General features: G+C 39.5%; 1 protein-coding gene across 1 annotated transcript in view; it reads left to right on the forward strand.

Annotated features, from left to right (window-relative positions):
- The window catches only part of LOC104328687 (coiled-coil domain-containing protein 170), a 65,542-nt gene that overhangs the window by 24,085 nt on the left and 24,269 nt on the right, over positions 1-17,188 (forward strand). The window contains 4 exon segments of the mRNA XM_075413797.1: positions 1,881-2,012; positions 5,335-5,591; positions 9,912-10,056; positions 11,840-12,025. Of these exon segments, the coding sequence (XP_075269912.1) occupies positions 1,881-2,012; positions 5,335-5,591; positions 9,912-10,056; positions 11,840-12,025 (720 nt within the window).

The following is a 17,188-nucleotide window of genomic DNA, read 5'->3' on the forward strand; positions in this document are numbered from 1 at the left end:
CAAGCTCCAGCCGTGCTTTGGAGCCCTTGTGTATTACAGAACAAAATAAAACTCTCCACATCAAAGAGTTTCATGTGATTGTCCAATGCGAAACAAGGCTCTGCAATGTGAAGACAAAGTAGCAAGGAGGCGGCACATGCCTTCCCTCGCTCCTTCAGAATGGTGATAAAGCGTTGAGACAATTAGCAGCCCTTTTATCTCAGAGATTGTGTGCTAGGTTGTACAGGGCTGTGAGCTGTACTACAGGTATCAGCCTGGCTTGATGAGAGTGGCAACTCCTTTGCGAAGGAGCACAGCTGCTGAGCGCCTTTGATGGAGACGAATGTGATTAAACTTGATAGATCTAATCCAGTGTCTACTAGTGCACTGAAGAAAGATTAAAGAAGAGTTGACAATATTAGAAAAACTAATCCAAGGTAATTTATCTTCAGCTGCAGTCCAAACTAGTAGTTTTGCCTTGTTCCCCAGGGATTTCTGTGTGCATTTCTTGTCAGAGGCTTGTTTTACTAGACGTTCACCTATTTAGAAAGCTGTTCATGTTTTTTTCTGTTTAGAATGGGTAGGAGCTGAACTTCTAATTTATTTTGGCCTGGAACCAATGCTGAAGTAGAGGAGCATAAAGTGAAAAATCTTCTCTATCTCCATTGGAATACCTTGTTTCAACAGCAGTCATTAACTAGGGGAGATATGCATTTTGTAATGCATACCTAAAGGCACTAGGATTGCAGTTTTGTTTGTCCTGTGTGGGAGCTGATGGAATAAAAATCTCATGTTCTGTCCTCTGCCATGTGTACTCTTAGCATCACCTAAGCACTTTCTTGTTCTGAAGGTGTTAAATTTCATCACTTTGGAGTCACTATCCATAGAAAAAAAATGTTCTATCTAATGAAACTCCTACTGAGACCTCAGGTCTGAATTTTCATATTGAAAGATTTAAGTAACAAAGGCGAAGAAACCCGCTGCATTCTGCTCTACCGTAGAAGAGCAGAACCACACAAAAATGAGAAAGCTTACTACAAGGAGTCTAAAAGGCACAGCGAAGAGAGTTGTACAAGTAGGGTGGGGGAGACAGTGCTAGAAGCGCGGAGCCAGTGCCTGCAATCTGTCAGAAATGTTTGACAAAGGGTGAAAGGAAGTTGGTGTGGTGATTGCTGGGGATCAGAAAGCGTCATTCAGAAAGCTGAAGTTACGTCCAAGTGACAGAATTCAAAAGGACCTTTAGCCTTGGCAAAGTGGAAGTAAAAGCACAAGTGGGCAAGCCAAAAAGTGACTTTGAGGAGCAGGTAGGAGTGTCTGAGTAGGCATGGACTCTTCAACTTGGGAGAGAGACCGTGGAGGTGAGATATGATAGAAGTCTGCAGAATCCTGAGCAGTGCAGAGAAGATTGATAGCCATTGCTTTTTTCCACCATTTCTTCCAAAATTAAAATGAGGCGGTGTTCAAGGTAACTGAAGTCTAAAAACCAAAGTGATTCCTTGTGTAAGAGACACTTGAGGACTCTATTTGGGTTAAAGTTTACGTGCATTGAAGGAATGACTATGTAAGTTTGTAGAAGAGGACCTTGTGAATATTGCTAAATACATAGAAACTGCAGGAAATTGCCTGAGCTGAAAATAGTGGGAGGCCATGGGATGGTGAAGGAGAAGTAGCTTTCGTGCTGATATACTTTAGCACTGAGATTGATGACTGAACTTGCAGGTGAAAGTGGGGACTGGTGGAAAAGTGAGTTTAGCCCATTTTTTTGTAAGAGTCAGTTATTCTGGCAATAACATACTTGGAATAAACGCCCTTGAGTTGATTATTCAAACAAAAAAGCATTGAAGGAAAAATATTCAAAAAATGCGATGTCTAATGGTTTTGTTTTCATGCTGTCTTCCTAGGAATCTTGTGATCATATTCTTTTGGATATTCCCATCACTAGAGAGCAGATGAATCGCTATCGAGCTGCAGCTGAAACTGCTCAAAGTGAACTTGCAGCACTTTCAGTGAAGTATGATTGCGCCCAGTCAGAGGTACATTTAAAATACTTCCAAATCCTTCTCCAAACCTGAGGATTCTCTGCAGTCGTATTCTGCAGAGAATAGAAAGCTTGCTGAAATCCCAAAACTACCTGCTTTTGATACAGGACTTTTGTTTCTTGTAACATTCTTCTTTTTAGAATTTCTGTGTGATTTTTTACTCTGCTTGCTTCTGTGTTCGAGAACTTATTAGGAGTTTACATCTGAAAGATTTAAAGATGTCTAGCATTTTATCATCATCATCTAAATGCAATTTTTTTTAATTGAACCTGAAATTTAGTATTTTGAAATTATGGTTGTGTAAAAGTTCTGATAGATGTCCTCCTGTTGTTGCTGGTGAGTGAAGATAGAACTGCCCATCTTCACCCATTTCTCCACTTTACTCAAGTTACAGCTCCCTAAATTTGCTTTGATTTCATCACCAGTGAGGTTGTGTTTGAGCTAATGATGTTGATTGTAACTAGAGAGGCTGAAGAGCACACACACATCCTTTACTGCTGTCCCTGCTGTGCAGGTGATACTTCTCAGGAGAGAGGAATTATTAGAGGATAATTTTTAGAGTTTCTGTACCTTCACAAGTAATTTTTTTATTTTTAACATATGACTGAAGAAGTTTGATTTGATCCAATTGAGAGATGCAGGCAGTGGTCAGTTTTAAAATGGAGTTGAATTTGCCTTTAGGAGACATGAAATGCTTACATTTATTTACATACATAGATTTAGGTGTATATATTCATGAATATACATAGATACATAAAGTTCAATAGAAACTGGTAAACATTCATCCAACTAGTTGTTTTAACGTCTGTACATTTTACAAATGTGTATTTCTATTGCACATTGTAAAGTGCTTTGTGATATACTTGTATAGTGCTTAAACATGAAAAAAGGCGCTGTCAATGAAATAAAAGTTCTGTAATTGTGGATAGCTGAATATGTGAAACAGCAAGAACACGTTATATTACAGGAGAATGGGTTTTTAGTACAGTATCCAGTCAGAACTACAGGGATAAGTGTCCATCCGCTGAACTCGAATTTGACCAGTTGATCCTGAAATTACTGCAGAGATCCCTGACGTTTAATGGCTATCCAAGATCAGTACATTAAATTTCAACTTTAACAAGCTGTACGGAATCTCGTAGAAAGAATTTATTACTGGAATTGTTGAATGGCTTTATTGCCAGCATGACTGACTGATTTATAGATTCTTTCAGCACTGTGCTTGCAAAAGCAGAAGAATAGTCAAGAAAGCAGCTGTTCATGCTCTTGTTAATAAAGACGTTCATGACCCAGCTGAGGTCAGAGCCCTGTTCTGCTGAGTACTCTGTAAAACTCATGATATGGGATTATTCTTGCTTTTTCTGCTATTGGAACTGACCACAAAGACAATGGACAGAGAAAAAAATATCACATTTTGCAGATGGGGAGTTGAACCACAGAGAAATTTTAAGGTTGTGGATGCTTTAAGCTACCATAGCTTGGTCCAGCTGCCAAGCAAAGCAATCCTATTGTTCCTTCAGCTGCTCATTTCCTTACCCACACTGTCACATCCCTCGTGCTGGCACAGATGTATGTGTGGTTTTACGGTGCACTCTGTTGTTGGGGAACTGATGCAACTGAAAAACAAAACCGCTCCTTCTGGGTTGTTTTTTAGCCGGATCAGTTTCCCCTTCTTATTTCACCTCATAGCCGTAGAAGAGCTTCTGCTAGCACAAAGAAGAAGCTAGAGTCTGGAGATGAAGCCCGTGAGCCTGGAAGAAGGCAGAGCTGCTTTTCTCAGAATCCATGCTGCTTTATGTGAGCTCCAAAGTGTCTGATAAACCAGCTGAAGCATTAGCTCATCAGAGACAATGTTGCTGCTGCAAGAGGGATCCTCCAACTTCACTCCTCAGCGTTAGCCTTTTGTCTGTAACATGGCTAGCTCTCCTTCCTCTTCCTCTGTAGAAAGTGAATTCTTTTCTGCCAGCTGTGTTAGTGAGCTTGTTTGTGGAGGAGTCAGACGAATACGAGAGCTGGTGCAAGGGAGAGGACAGGCATGTGTGACTGGGAGCAGGAGAAGCAGGACCACTCTTCTGCAACGCAATCACCATTCAGTTGGCTCACTGGCCTCCTGGAATTTCTCTGAGTATCTTGGGCTTGGTCACACTGGAAGCCTCTGATAGAGCTGTGGATTTCTTGACATCCTGAATTGCAGCTTAATATCTTAAACATTTATTGCCTTAAAATGTTTGCCACAAGGTAAAAGCCCTAGCGCGCATCATAAAGAGCAATTAATGTGGCTTAATTATTTGCCTGTTAAATTTGTGTAATAGGAGGTAAATGCTTCATATTACATCTTGCTGCTTACAGTTGGAATTGTCAGGAAGCTGAAACAAGCCTTAATGCTTCTTGTGACAAAAAATCCACTTTAAATTACTTGTTCCTTTTAACAAAATAAAACACAAAAATTTTATGTGCCTGGTGTGTCTGCCTCAAACGCAGTCTTTTGGAGCAGCTTGTAGCAGAAATAGTTCAATGGAAAGTGATATTTTTAACTAAAAGAGAGAGGGGAAAGTGAAGAAAAACAACTGAACTCCATGAACAGTTGGGAAGCTCTAGCATCATCTCTGGAACAGGTTCTTGACATCTGGCAGGGATGTGCCTCCTCCCACCCTTGCTTAAATGGCTCTCTTGCTGTTTCTGTGTAAATCCAGCTACATTTGGTTGGATTATCAGATGAAAAAATAGCTATGTGTGTAAGCTGAGAAGAGGTTGCCTACAGCACAACTCTCCAAAAATGTCTTTGCCTCTGAAAACGCTGCAAATCATCAAAAGGCTCCACCCTTGTAAAACAGGATACTTTGCTGTTACAACTCCCCACAGCTAAAGATTGTCCGTGGAATTGGACACCAGAATTGGGAGCAGGGAGGAGGCACTCGAAAAAGACAGAATAGTGGTGTTACTGACTGTGTTGCAATGCAGATGGATAAGGGAGGTGAGTTAAGGCTGCGCAGCAGAACTTAAAGTGGGCTTCTCCTAAATTCTGAATTTGTAAATGAATTTATCTTCCTGTAAGACAATGTCTTGAAAAGTTGTATTGTATTACACAACAGCAACTTTTGGTTTTACAAACCCCTTTCTTCCATTGCTCTTTCCTGGTTATATGAAAATAAAGTTGTGTCCCTCCACTCAGTCTCGTGGTGATAGAAGACTGAATCTTTTGTTCCAAAATGTGTTTCTTGTCACATTACTACATTTGTAGTGCAGTCAGCAGAATTTCAGCCTTAGCAAAATTATTCTTCTTTTTTTTATGAGTTTTCTCCTTTTCTGTCTATAGCTTCTTGAACTCAGGTCCACAATGGTCTCTAAAGAAGCCTCTTTTCAAGAGCTGAAGGCTGAAGCTGAAAGCTACAAGGAAAATAATGCTAGACAGATGTCTTGCCTCCAGTCTTTGCAAACCCGAATTCAGGAGATGGAGGAGGAGGCATGTGTGCTCACCACTTCTAAAAACCAGGCTGAGCTGACAGCTCAGGCAGCATTCAAGGAAAACTGGGAGCTGAAGGAGGAGCTTCATGAGCAAAATGACAAACTTAAGTAAGATTCACGTGAGATGAGAAGCAATTTTTGTCTGGAATGCCAGAATGGTGCAGTTGTCAATGCAGAAAATCACGTTGGTGCGCAGACTTTATTGCAGATCTGAATTCTGTTACAATGCCTTGCACAGCTGTTGTACCCGAGTGTGTGGAAGGTGTTGAAATTTGAATTTTAGTTTGAGTTGTTAGCCCATAAACAGGGTTTTGATAGTTTTGTCCTTCGGAGGAGAACTAAGTGATATGAGTCAGGTTGGTGTAACCTCATTGTTTACAAAGAATGAGCATGGAGGGCTGCTTGTCTGAAGGCACTAGAAATGAAAGGCATGGTTTCCTCATTCAGGTGTTTCTGTGTATGGCAATGAGGCAAGCTTTGTGTGTTTCATGGCACACATGTGATGAGCAGGACCTGCAACTACAGTCTAGTGCCCTGATCGGTCCTTGTCACGTGGCATCTTTTGCAGACATTTACCTGGCAGCTGACATGCTGCACGGGCCGTGCGCTGGTGGGTGGCTGTGCTGCTGCACCACTCCGGGCTCTTTTCCCCTCTTCTGTGTCACAGCTGAAACCAGAACAGTGCCAAGCGAATTTCTTCTTTAGTGTAAAGCTGTCCATTAGGAGCAGTGTAATAAAGCAAATACGCTATAATTCCTAGTTAGTAGCATCCTGAAGGGAGCATGTTAATGTTTGTTCAGCTTTCAGTAATGTTAGCTTTGTCTGAATTTTCTTGTGCTTTCTTTTGGATACTGCTGCATGTGGTTTGTTTTTGCTTTTAAACAGGCATATTGATTGCATAAGACTTTTATTAAAAGATAGTATCCTTACACTATGCCAAGAACAGTATAGTTATCAGAACACTGATCTGTCATTTCTGCATAACTGCTGCTATTTCAGGTCTATGGGATGGACACTGATAGCAGTGTTGGTCACAGATCAAATTGACTGGTGTGAAAATATTCTGAACTCTAAAATTCCAAAATCAGTGTCAGTCATATTATATTAATAGACACCTTGTAGACTTTTACAATGTTGTTGTTTTCATCACCGTTACAAGGCTCATATTCATATCTCTCTCAATATTATCTAGTTAAGAGAAAGATGAGCGTTTACCAGATGTCTGTGTTTCCCAAATGAGTATTTCACACAGCTCTTCCAGGCTTTGTGTGTTAGAAGCAGGTAATTAAATTATTTTAAAATCTAGGAAAAGTGCACTTGTCTCTTACCAGCTGATCTGCCAAAAGCTCTGCATGAGGAGTGCTGATGTTGATCACCAAAGATTTTAGATGTGATCCCAATGTAAGTGAGGAGATAGTTAAGCCGGGAAGTGTGTTATGCAGCCTAGCAACGTGGAAAACATCAGTGTCTGAGATAATGGTTGTTAAGATTCTTTAAAATGCTACTTCAGGGTGGGGATGTGAGGTGGGGGTTGGAGAAGAAAAAAATGAAGAACAGCCTCCTGTCATTGGGAGGTGACTGACTGACTCACTGGGAGAAAACTGCCAAAATAGTGTGTATCATACTAGCCTATAGTTACAGTGACATGATCAATTTTATGTGGCATAAATCTGTGCTGTCACTCCCAGTGCAGTCCTGGCTGCTCTGTTTTGCCCATTGAATTTTTGTCAGCACTTCCATTTGTGTTGCTGCATGGTGGGCAGGACCAGGGAACTGCCACAAGAGAGAAGTTAGCAAAATAAAAAGCCCAATGTTCAGCTCTACCAATCCGAGATTTGCTTCGCAGTGCACCTGGAGTGTGCCACTAGAGTGCTGGCAAAGGGGAAGGGACAAAGGGAGGGAGAGTCTGCTCCTCTGGAGGGAACAAACACGTTAGATTGGTCATCAATCTGTAGTGTGTTTTCAAAGGTTTTTCTCGTCCTCAGCTGATGGTTACACGTGCCACAATACTAGTCAATGTATTGACTTGATGAACTTCAGTCGCTTAGTCTGGCCACCTTAGTAGCCCGTGGCACATGACTAGTCCTAGTTAGGTGTTCAGGAAAGATTTTCGCTGAAAACAACTAATGAAAGGGAAAAGCAAGCCAGTAGACATGAAATGCACATTCACATTCTATACCTAGGGATATAGTAAAAAATGTTTAATGAATTCTGTGATTGGTTTTCAAGATGTGCATCTCTCCTCTTGAAAATGGTGCTTTTCTACTCAACAGGTCTATTGCCAATTGCCAAGGTATTTTTAGAGCCTGAACTGTGAAAAGCTTTTTTTTTTTCTTCCATCCCCTTCTCTTATCTCATTAGTTTTGAAGAGCTAGCAAAACTGTGAAAGAGCTGTATTCTACTTTTTTGTACCTGAATGCCTATTTTCTAGGTGCTCACACCTTTATGGCCTACTGGAGGTAATTAGGTTATTTGCAGAGTTGTCAAGTATGTGCTTTGTACTTCAGATTGTGTATTTTTAGAAGCAGGCATGGTTCTGTGTGTGATGTGCCTTGATTTTTTCAGAGCCACAGAGCAGTTTGTGGGGTTGGTGGTCAACCTCATACAATATTGAACATACAGACATGCATGTATGCCATGTCTGGAGCCTCATACCATTTCACTTCTGACATACCCCTCCTCAGGAGAGCAATTTAGCGACCACCTCACAGCTTAGTTTTGCTGGGGCTATAGAAGAGCGGGAGGTGCCTAGAGGTGAGGAAGCTGTGAGGCCCTTGTTTTCTGAGAGCCAGCACCTGCTGCAGAAAGCAGAACTCTGTTGGCTCCCAGTGCGTGCTGTGCTGTAGAACGTGGAACTATCCTCATTCTGTCCAGAGCAGTAATTAATGTTTTCCATTCCTCTCTGTTATTCTTCCACTCTCTTCCACTTTGCAGCATTGACAGCAACTGTGCTGGTCTCCCTCCCTCCCTCTTACATTTTTTCATGGATCATCTCTTTTGCTTAGTGATTTATAACCATTTAATGTACTGTGTTTACACTCACTGTGTGTTTCCTATAGGAGTCTCATGCTGCGTTATGATTATGGAGTGATGCTCTGTTGCCTGTTTGATTGCTATCCTAGAGAGGAAAAAATCAGAAGTGGAGAAGAATGAGTCCAGAAACAACAGCATGCCAACCTTGAAAACAGAGTAGTTCTATGCTCTGATAAACAAATCAGTTTCAATAAAATATTTTCTCTAGACAGCTGTTTGGTGATATCTCACATCTTGTTTTATTCTAGTGTTCAAATCTTTGTGAAGTACTTGCTTTAGAAAGTACTTGTTTCTCAACTGAGAGATCAATAGTTTTGTCTCTTGCACTCTACTGTGGAGTACCTGTCTTGTGTTATCTGGGAGGTAGTGGAGTTGATATCTGGATTACACTAAGGGTCATTCTGAGCTTTGTTTGTCTGATTATTTTTGTTAATCTCTTTTTGTAGTTTTCCAGAAGTAATGCTCAGCATTGCAGCATCATGAGTAAGATTTGAGCGTATACATTTTATACCTATGCAGACTGCAGCAACGCTTGTATTCTGGGCTCATCTTTGTCCCTGGCAACGAGACAGATGCAACCACATTTATGCCAATGAGTTAAACTGACCGCTCTGTTATTTGTTGGTTGTTCTCACAGAGCATTTACAAACTGAAGCCTGCTGTAAGGCTGATAACAGATGTTTCACGTGGGATATGTATCTGCATGATAGGCACCTTTTGAGAGTGATGAAAATGATGACAAAAAGCTACCTTTTCTTCATCCTTTTGTGGTAGTTCCTTGATATTTTCTATTTTAATCAATTCATTTCATGGGTAGTGTTACACCTCAGAAGACTGAATGTGCAGCAAAGTAGCATCTGTCATCTCTGTTTGCTTCTGCTGGTGAACTTTCCTTAGCAGGTACTCTGGGTGTCCCACGCTTCCATTAGTCCAGAGGGGCTTCTCTTTCCCTGGAATTTGTTGATAAGCACTGTCAAATTAATTAGGGAGGACATGTGAAGTGCTTTTAGTGTATTTTTACTATAATTTTGTCACTCTCTACCCCCTTTTTCTAAGCTTTTGCTTGCAGCCTCTATTTCTAGTATATTAGGGGCACTGTTTATTGAGGTCACCTGGTTCTTGCATTTTATTGAAATCTTGTGCTGAGAATGATGTTGGGATCATAGAAGGTTCTTTGAATTGCTGGTCAAAGGCAAAGATGAAGAAATGTTTACACATAAGGCAACAACAAAAGTTACATTTATTAAATAACAGATACAGAAAATTATATACAACTTTAAAAACTCATTTTGTGGTATGCAGAAGCTAGCAATAATCTTCGGATGATGTCTTTTGCCTAGAATTCTGTTTCAGAGAGCATTTATCCTAACATGTATTTGTTTTCTGTCTGATTAGTAAATATTTGAATGAGTGTGAAGAAAGCATGACTCAAGCTTCTAAAATCAGCAGAAAGTATGAAGACCTCCTTACACAGCTTTCTGGATTCTTGGACACAGACATCAGAGAAAAAGAGAAACCACAGGAACATCTAATGTCAAAGGTGATTATGTGTAGGAAAGAGTTTCTGTGTAGCATTTTAATAGAAGAATATTTGGTTGTCAAAGAAATAAAGCAAGTGATGAAGACAGCAATCTTTGTATTAAATAATGATTTGCAGAAAGTGCTATTGTTTAAGGTGTTTGTGGGTTTTTTTTTGTACTGGGCTGATTTTCGAAGGTCCTGAACACAAGTAGACCTCAGTGAACTCAGTCTGCTCTTACCTGCATAAGTATTTTATCAGCCTGTAGATCCTGAGTACAGCCTTGATTAAATGCTTGGTTGAAAGCTTTCCTGAAAACATTAACACTGGGTGTCACTAGGTGACATGTAAACTGTACCACTAGATCTTAACACTTATCTCGAGCTGACATATGATTAAATAGAAACATCTGAAAAGGCATACCCTAAAACAACCTTAACTATGCCCTGTAACAAAATACTGTAAATAAATGTGTGAGGGTTTTGAGAATCATAAAACTTATTATTTCTCTTCAGAATACTTCTGCGGTTCCAAAAACTAAGCTTCCATTTACGAAAGGAAAATTGTTTGTATACTCTTTTAACCATTATTGATGCTGCTGTACGGAAATTTGTCCTAATTTTATGCATTTTTCTCATGTTCTGTCTAGTCTTTGCTATCCCTATTTTTTTCTCTTGGGGAGCATGCTAGGCATTTTGAGAAATTCTGTTTCATTAGATTAATATTATAAGAGTTCTGTGTATAAAGAATAGTTAATAAATTAAGATTATCTAGGTATATATCACAGTGATTTCTTGAAGTACTTACCCTCATAATATTGCAAGCACATTGAAACTGTAATAGATACTCTAACAAAACTCGGCTAGTTGTCATTAGACGCAAAGATGTTTGTATTCAGTAACTGTTATGTGCTTGAAGTTAGGGAAATAACTGCAGTTTAAAAAAAAGTGTATGTTGATGTCTTTTTTAGCAATGTAGTAATAAATCTAGTTAGGTAATCTAGTTTGTGCTAAAAGCTGTGTGCATTAGGAAAACTTAGCAACTCATTTTTCTGTTTGGGGTCGTGGCACATCTGTTTACCTTCTTTTCCACATTATGGTTTTATTGAAGACAGAATTGATCTGGTTTAGTGTTAACAAATGTCTTGCCGCTAGAAGTCAGGGTAGGTTTTTTACCTTATACACTCTGAAGCACCCACATTTGTCTATTACACGTCTTGGAAATAGCATAATGTACCAAAACAGCCCTAGAATCCTCCTGGAAACGACTCCTTTTTCCAAGGTGTCGGCCCACCAGGCATTTAGCCCTGCCCTGGAATATGCTTATGAAATAGCTGTTACTAACTCAAAGCTCCCCAAGCCTGAAAGGTTTAAATCATAAAGTGCAGCTTTCATTTTCTCATTCCAAATGAGAGGCATAAATCTTAACAAGCCAGACAGAAATGGTCTGCTTTTCACATGAAGTTCACTACGAGATCTGTTTTGATTTCCTGACCTGCTTCATGTCAAGCAGAGATATTCAGCGACAGTAGCTCTTCACCTGTTTAACACATCATAGAGATTGTGTGGAAGTAAATCTGAGCCACACTACAGTAAGGTGTGGGTTTCTGGTGGGAATATGGTTCTCAAGTGTCTTTCTACTCTTTTTTAGAAAGGAACGGTAGAGTGCAATTATAAATCTGACCTAGGGGTCAATGGACACAGCATGTCTTTATTGTGATGATTAGAAGCAGGTGTACTGGGATGAATATATGTCATTGTTAAGTGCTTTAAAAAAGCTACTAATATTTGAATTATTTCTCTAGGTCTTTGAAATGTGTAAAGAAAATCTGACACTAAAAGACCAGGTTGCTGCTCTTCAAGAAGCTATCAATGTCCATGAGATAGAGTCCAAAGCTAGTAGAGAAACTATCATGAGGCTTGTTTCAGAAGTGACCACAGAGCAGAAAAAGGCAGCAGGATACTGTCAAGACATGGAAAAACTTAGTAAGGTACATAATTGCATAATGTGTATGTTTGTCTAGTTTTTAAACGTTTTCTCAAAATTTCAAATTAATTTTCAGTAGGACTTTTATGAGGAAAAAATGCTTCTGAAAGACTTCCAGTGATTGGGGTCTTTCCTAAAGAGGATGTTTATCTAAGGTTATTCTCAACTTTTTGAAAGCTTCAGAATATATGAAGATTAAACAATAGCATTGTGTAAAATATATCTGATTTAGATTTGATGTCTTCCGGTGATGCTTGCCAATTTATATTTTTGCTTCCTTCGTATTGTTGTAGCCTTTGCTATGCTTGCACAAGCATGTAAACAAACAGATGTTTATAGAGCTAATGAGTATAACTGAGGCACAAGCATGGAACAATGAAAAAATGCTCTTTTAAATAATATTTATGGGATATTGGAAGTTTTCTGAGGATTCTTCTACTCAGCTTCTTTAAAAATTCTAATGAGAAATTGAAAGGAATTGATAGGACAATACTTTATTCTTTCTCTTAAGGAACTGAAAGTAAAGTGTCTTGGCTTCTAGACACCCTAGATTATCTTGTTTCACTGCATTATAAACTTATGTTTCATAACTGTAAATACTCAGCTGGCTCATACCCAGGATGTTGTAGATGGTAGGGTGGCTCTTGCAGGAAAGCACTGTTTTGCTTTGGGGAACCCACAGAGGAAAGATGTGCGGCAGGAATGATGCTGAAATGAGAAGTGTCAGTTAAGTTGTAAGTAAGTCAAGTATTTGCCAAATTCACCTAGGCATGATTTGGAAAGGAAAAGAACATGATTTAAAGATTTAATTGCTCCAGGAGAACTCACCATTAAGAGTGTTTGTACATTGCAAAGGATGGATGAACAAAGTGAGGTTCTGTAGCAGCTTTCCTTATTAGTTTGTACTTTGAGTGATAACTGTGGAAAGGGAGCAGTTTACTAAAACCATAATGAAGATTTCCTGCAGGTGCTAGACCAGTGTGGTTAAAGCTGATGGCCAGAACTTAAAAAAATAAGAGTAGAAACTTAGACTGCCAAGTATGTAGCTGAGTTGTGTGTGTTTGAGTTTGTAGAAATTTTTAACGTAAAGGCAACCTTGTGCAAGTAAGTTTTCAAACGTAACGTTACATTTTCCCCATCTCCCTGGCATTACTTTTTTCCTGAACAGAAGACCATCATTATACACTTTAAAGGATATAGTGTTCTTATTTGGTTGTAGACAAAATACTTAAGAGATGAGAAATAGCTGACAGTGTGCTCTGGAGAAGAAAGAATTTGTTGTGGGGAAGATAAACGTTAAGTACCACAAGGGTCATAAATTTTACTTACTGCTGAAGATACTACTTACCAAGCTGTATAAAATTTTCTAAGACTTTAAAGGGACTGAAAGAGAACCTGCACCAAAAACTGGAACAGGTCCTTTTTGAGATCATTTTGTTCTTGTACATCGCTTCAAACGCAGGTGTGTGAGTAAGAGCAGAGTGTAGTTTGCTCACGAAGTAAGCCAGAATGAGGAGATTTTTTAAACCAAGATGAGAACTTCATTTGTGACTTGTTTTGCAAGTTTTCTCTGACTGCAAAAACATTTCCAGAGTTTAGCTAGTTGTATGAAAAATATTTTCCTATCATTATAGTGTGCATGCCAAATAAATAATTTATTTAACCAATTCTACAGAAATGTCTTGCTAAATTATTAGCATTGCCTTTCAAATGAAGTGTGTTGTGCCATCAGGTCTTATCTGGAGGCTGCAGATTCCTCCAGTGCTTTTTCAGTTTAGCCACTTAAATATGCAGATACTGAGTATATCCGTTGAGAACGTTTTTTTCTTCACAAGAGCTTAATAAGAAATTCAGTAGTGAAAAAATAACTAAAAAACCAAAAATGCTTTAAATCCACATATCTGAAGAGTGATGTATGGCATCCTCTGTTCCCCTGATGAGCGTCATACTAGGTTACAGGACAAGCATCAGTGGTATAAAGTCAGTTTGACTTTGTGATATACTTTGCACAGTTTAAGCACACGACCAGAGCTGCACATGTTCCCCCGTGAAGGTAAAAAGGAGACATCCATACTGTTACTGGGCCAGAAATCACACAAACATGCTGGTGTGTTTCAGGACTGTTTTCTGAGCAGTAATTAATGGAATTGCCTGTAGCAGAGTTTACCCAGCACAGATTGAGTACAAGTGACTCTTGCCTGTGCTTTCCTGAAGCTCCCGGGGCCAGACATATTGGCTGTCTTCAGTATTACAGATTGAGATAGTGGTGTGTTTCCCCCAGTTTTCTCTCAAAATTCTTTCTAAGTGTATAGAGGCCATCACGCTGTTCTGTCAGTCTTCTCCAGCAAGCCTCAGCCACCGCACTGTTCCCTGCCACCTCTCTGAATCATTGCTGGTTTTTCTCATCAGGTAGTGCTTCACTCCTGCTCCTTGGGGTTTCTGTGTACTTCCTGCCTTGACCTTGGCCATGTCTTTCTGTATATCCCAGGAGGAAGCAGCTATCTAATGATCAATTAAACAAATAGTAGATTCCAAAATTATTGATGAAGAAAATGAAAGCCAGCTGGTTACATTTTAAAGTTAATGTGTGAAAGTAATTCAGAATGTTCTTTAGTATATTTGATAAGTTTTTGTTGCAGTTAGTTAGCTGGTTTTTATTTGAGGAGCGTTAGCAAGTGAAGAGTAATTTTATCTGTTCCCCTCTCAGCTTCACAGCATCACAATAGCAAACAGCAAACCATAGAAACTAATACAGTCTTGAAACTAATATAAGTAACAAAAGCAAGCCACCAAGATGTTATTGTTGTAATATATTACTTCTTGCATTTCTGACCTAATACTGCAAAAGCTTGCTTCTGGAACTCTGTAAATACTGTGCATACCTTTATTCTGGCAATGCTGGATATCAAATTTGCATTTGATGCAAAATTACTTTTAACTGCTGATCAGATTTCAAGACAGAGAATCAGAATACCAGTTCTTTCTTTTATGTTCAGACAGTGATTATTGATCACTATAATAAAAATTACAGAATTATAACATTCCTTGAGAATGCCTGTAGGTCGTTAAAAAATGTCTTATTTGCTCTAACCAAATTTCTTTCTAGTACTTAATAAATTCCTATATACTATTTATTTAAGGTATAGCAGAAGATGCATATATTTTTCTTCCAGATGAATTTGCCTTTTGTACAGCATTGCCGTTGATGCACCACAAGAACTAGTAAACTGACTTACTCTGTTTCATGTCTTTGCTGATGATTCAGCCTGGAAATATTTGTGATTCCCCCTGAAGCGTTAATTTAAACATCTGTTTTGCAAAGATGTGCACCATACAATGTGTTTAAAGAACCTATCTGAAATATAATCAAGCAATTTTAATTAATAAAAATATATCTGCAGGTACTACTCACACAAAATTAACCAAGAAAATACTCTTCAGTATTTAATACTGACTTGTATTAAATTATGTTATTAATGAATAGAATTTATCTAAGTAGCATCTCATCAGTATACATTTATTAAATAAATTGATTGTATGAAATCATAGTTAATTAAAATACAAACTTATTATTTAAGGAAGTAGATTAAACTTGAGAAACATGCCTGCATTTTGAATATACCTAAATACTTTGATTATAGGAGTCACAACCAAATGATTTTAGATTTTTCTTGTCCCAATAGATAAACAATAAATTTCTCAGTTAGAACCTGGATATTTTTTTGTTCTTTATAAGATGTTGTTAAGAAAATACATATTAGAGACAGGTTTCAGCAGGCATGAGAATTATTTCCAGGTTGAATCAGCAGAGAAGTTGGGAGATAAGAGCAAGGTAGTTTACAGTCCTTGCGGTAGAACTGTGGTAACTGGACATGCGGCTGGTGTAAGAATATAAGAATTCATCTGGAAGATACGTGAATTCTGTTTTATACCTTATTATTACTGTTAAAGTAATGAGGAGTTTTTTTGTATATGTATGTGTAATTGACTTAGTATATTGAGACCTTGATGCTGACTGAGATGCCAGTATTAACAGAATAATAGACTCATTTAGATTGGAAAAGACCTTCAAGGTCAAGTCCAACCACAAACCTAACACTGCTAAGTCCACCACTAAACCATGTCCCTCAGCGCCACATCTACACGCGTTTTAAATATCTCCAGTGATGGTGACTCAACCACTTCTCTGGGCAGCCTGTTCCAGTGCTTGACAACCCTTTCAGTAAAGAAATTTTTCCTAATATCCAGTCTAAACCTCCCCTGGTGCAACTTGAGGCTGTTTTCTCTTGTCCTATCACTTGTTACTTGGGAGAAGAGACTGACACCCACCTCACTACAACCTCCTTCCAGGTAGCTGTAGAGAGCAATAAGGTCTCCCCTCAGCCTCCTCTTCTCCAGACTAAACAGCCCCAGTTCCTTCAGCTCCTTCAGCTGCTCCTCGTAAGACTTGTGCTCTAGGCCCTTCACCAGCCTTGTTGCCCTTCTTCTCTGGACATGCTCCAGCAACTCAGTGTCCTGGTAGTGAGGGACCCAAAACTGAACACAGTACTCAAGGTGCGGCCTCACTAGTGCCGAGCACAGGGGCACAATCACCTCCCTATGCCGGCTGGCCACACCATTCCTGAAACAAGCCAGGATGCCGTTGGCCTTCTTGGCCACCTGGGCACACTGCTGGCTCATGTTCAGCCGGCTGTCAACCAACACCCCAAGATCCTTTTCCACTGGGCAGCTTTCCAGCCACTCCTCCCCAAGCCTGTAGCGTTGCATGGGGTTGTTGTGACCCAAGTGTGGGACCCAGCACCTTGCCTTGTTAAATCTCACAGATGGTCTTGGTCCATTCATGCAGTCTGTCCAGACCCCTCTGCAGAGCCTTCCTACCCTCAATCAGATCGAGACTCCTGCCAGACTTGGTGTCATCTGCAAGCTTACTGAGGGTGCACTCGATCCCTTTGTCCAGATCTTTGATAAAGATGTTAAACAGAAAAGGCCCCAATATTAATCCCTGGGAAACATAACTTGTGACCAGCCACCAGCTGGATTTAACTTTGTTCACCACAATCTTTGGGCTCAACCATCAGCCTGTGTTTTACTCAGTGAAGAGTACACCCATCCAAGCCATGAGCAGCCAGTTTCTCTGGGAGAATGCTGTGGGAAACGGTGTCAAAGG

Source organism: Opisthocomus hoazin, chromosome 2, assembly GCF_030867145.1.
Source record: "Opisthocomus hoazin isolate bOpiHoa1 chromosome 2, bOpiHoa1.hap1, whole genome shotgun sequence".
Taxonomy (NCBI): Eukaryota; Metazoa; Chordata; class Aves; order Opisthocomiformes; family Opisthocomidae; genus Opisthocomus; species Opisthocomus hoazin.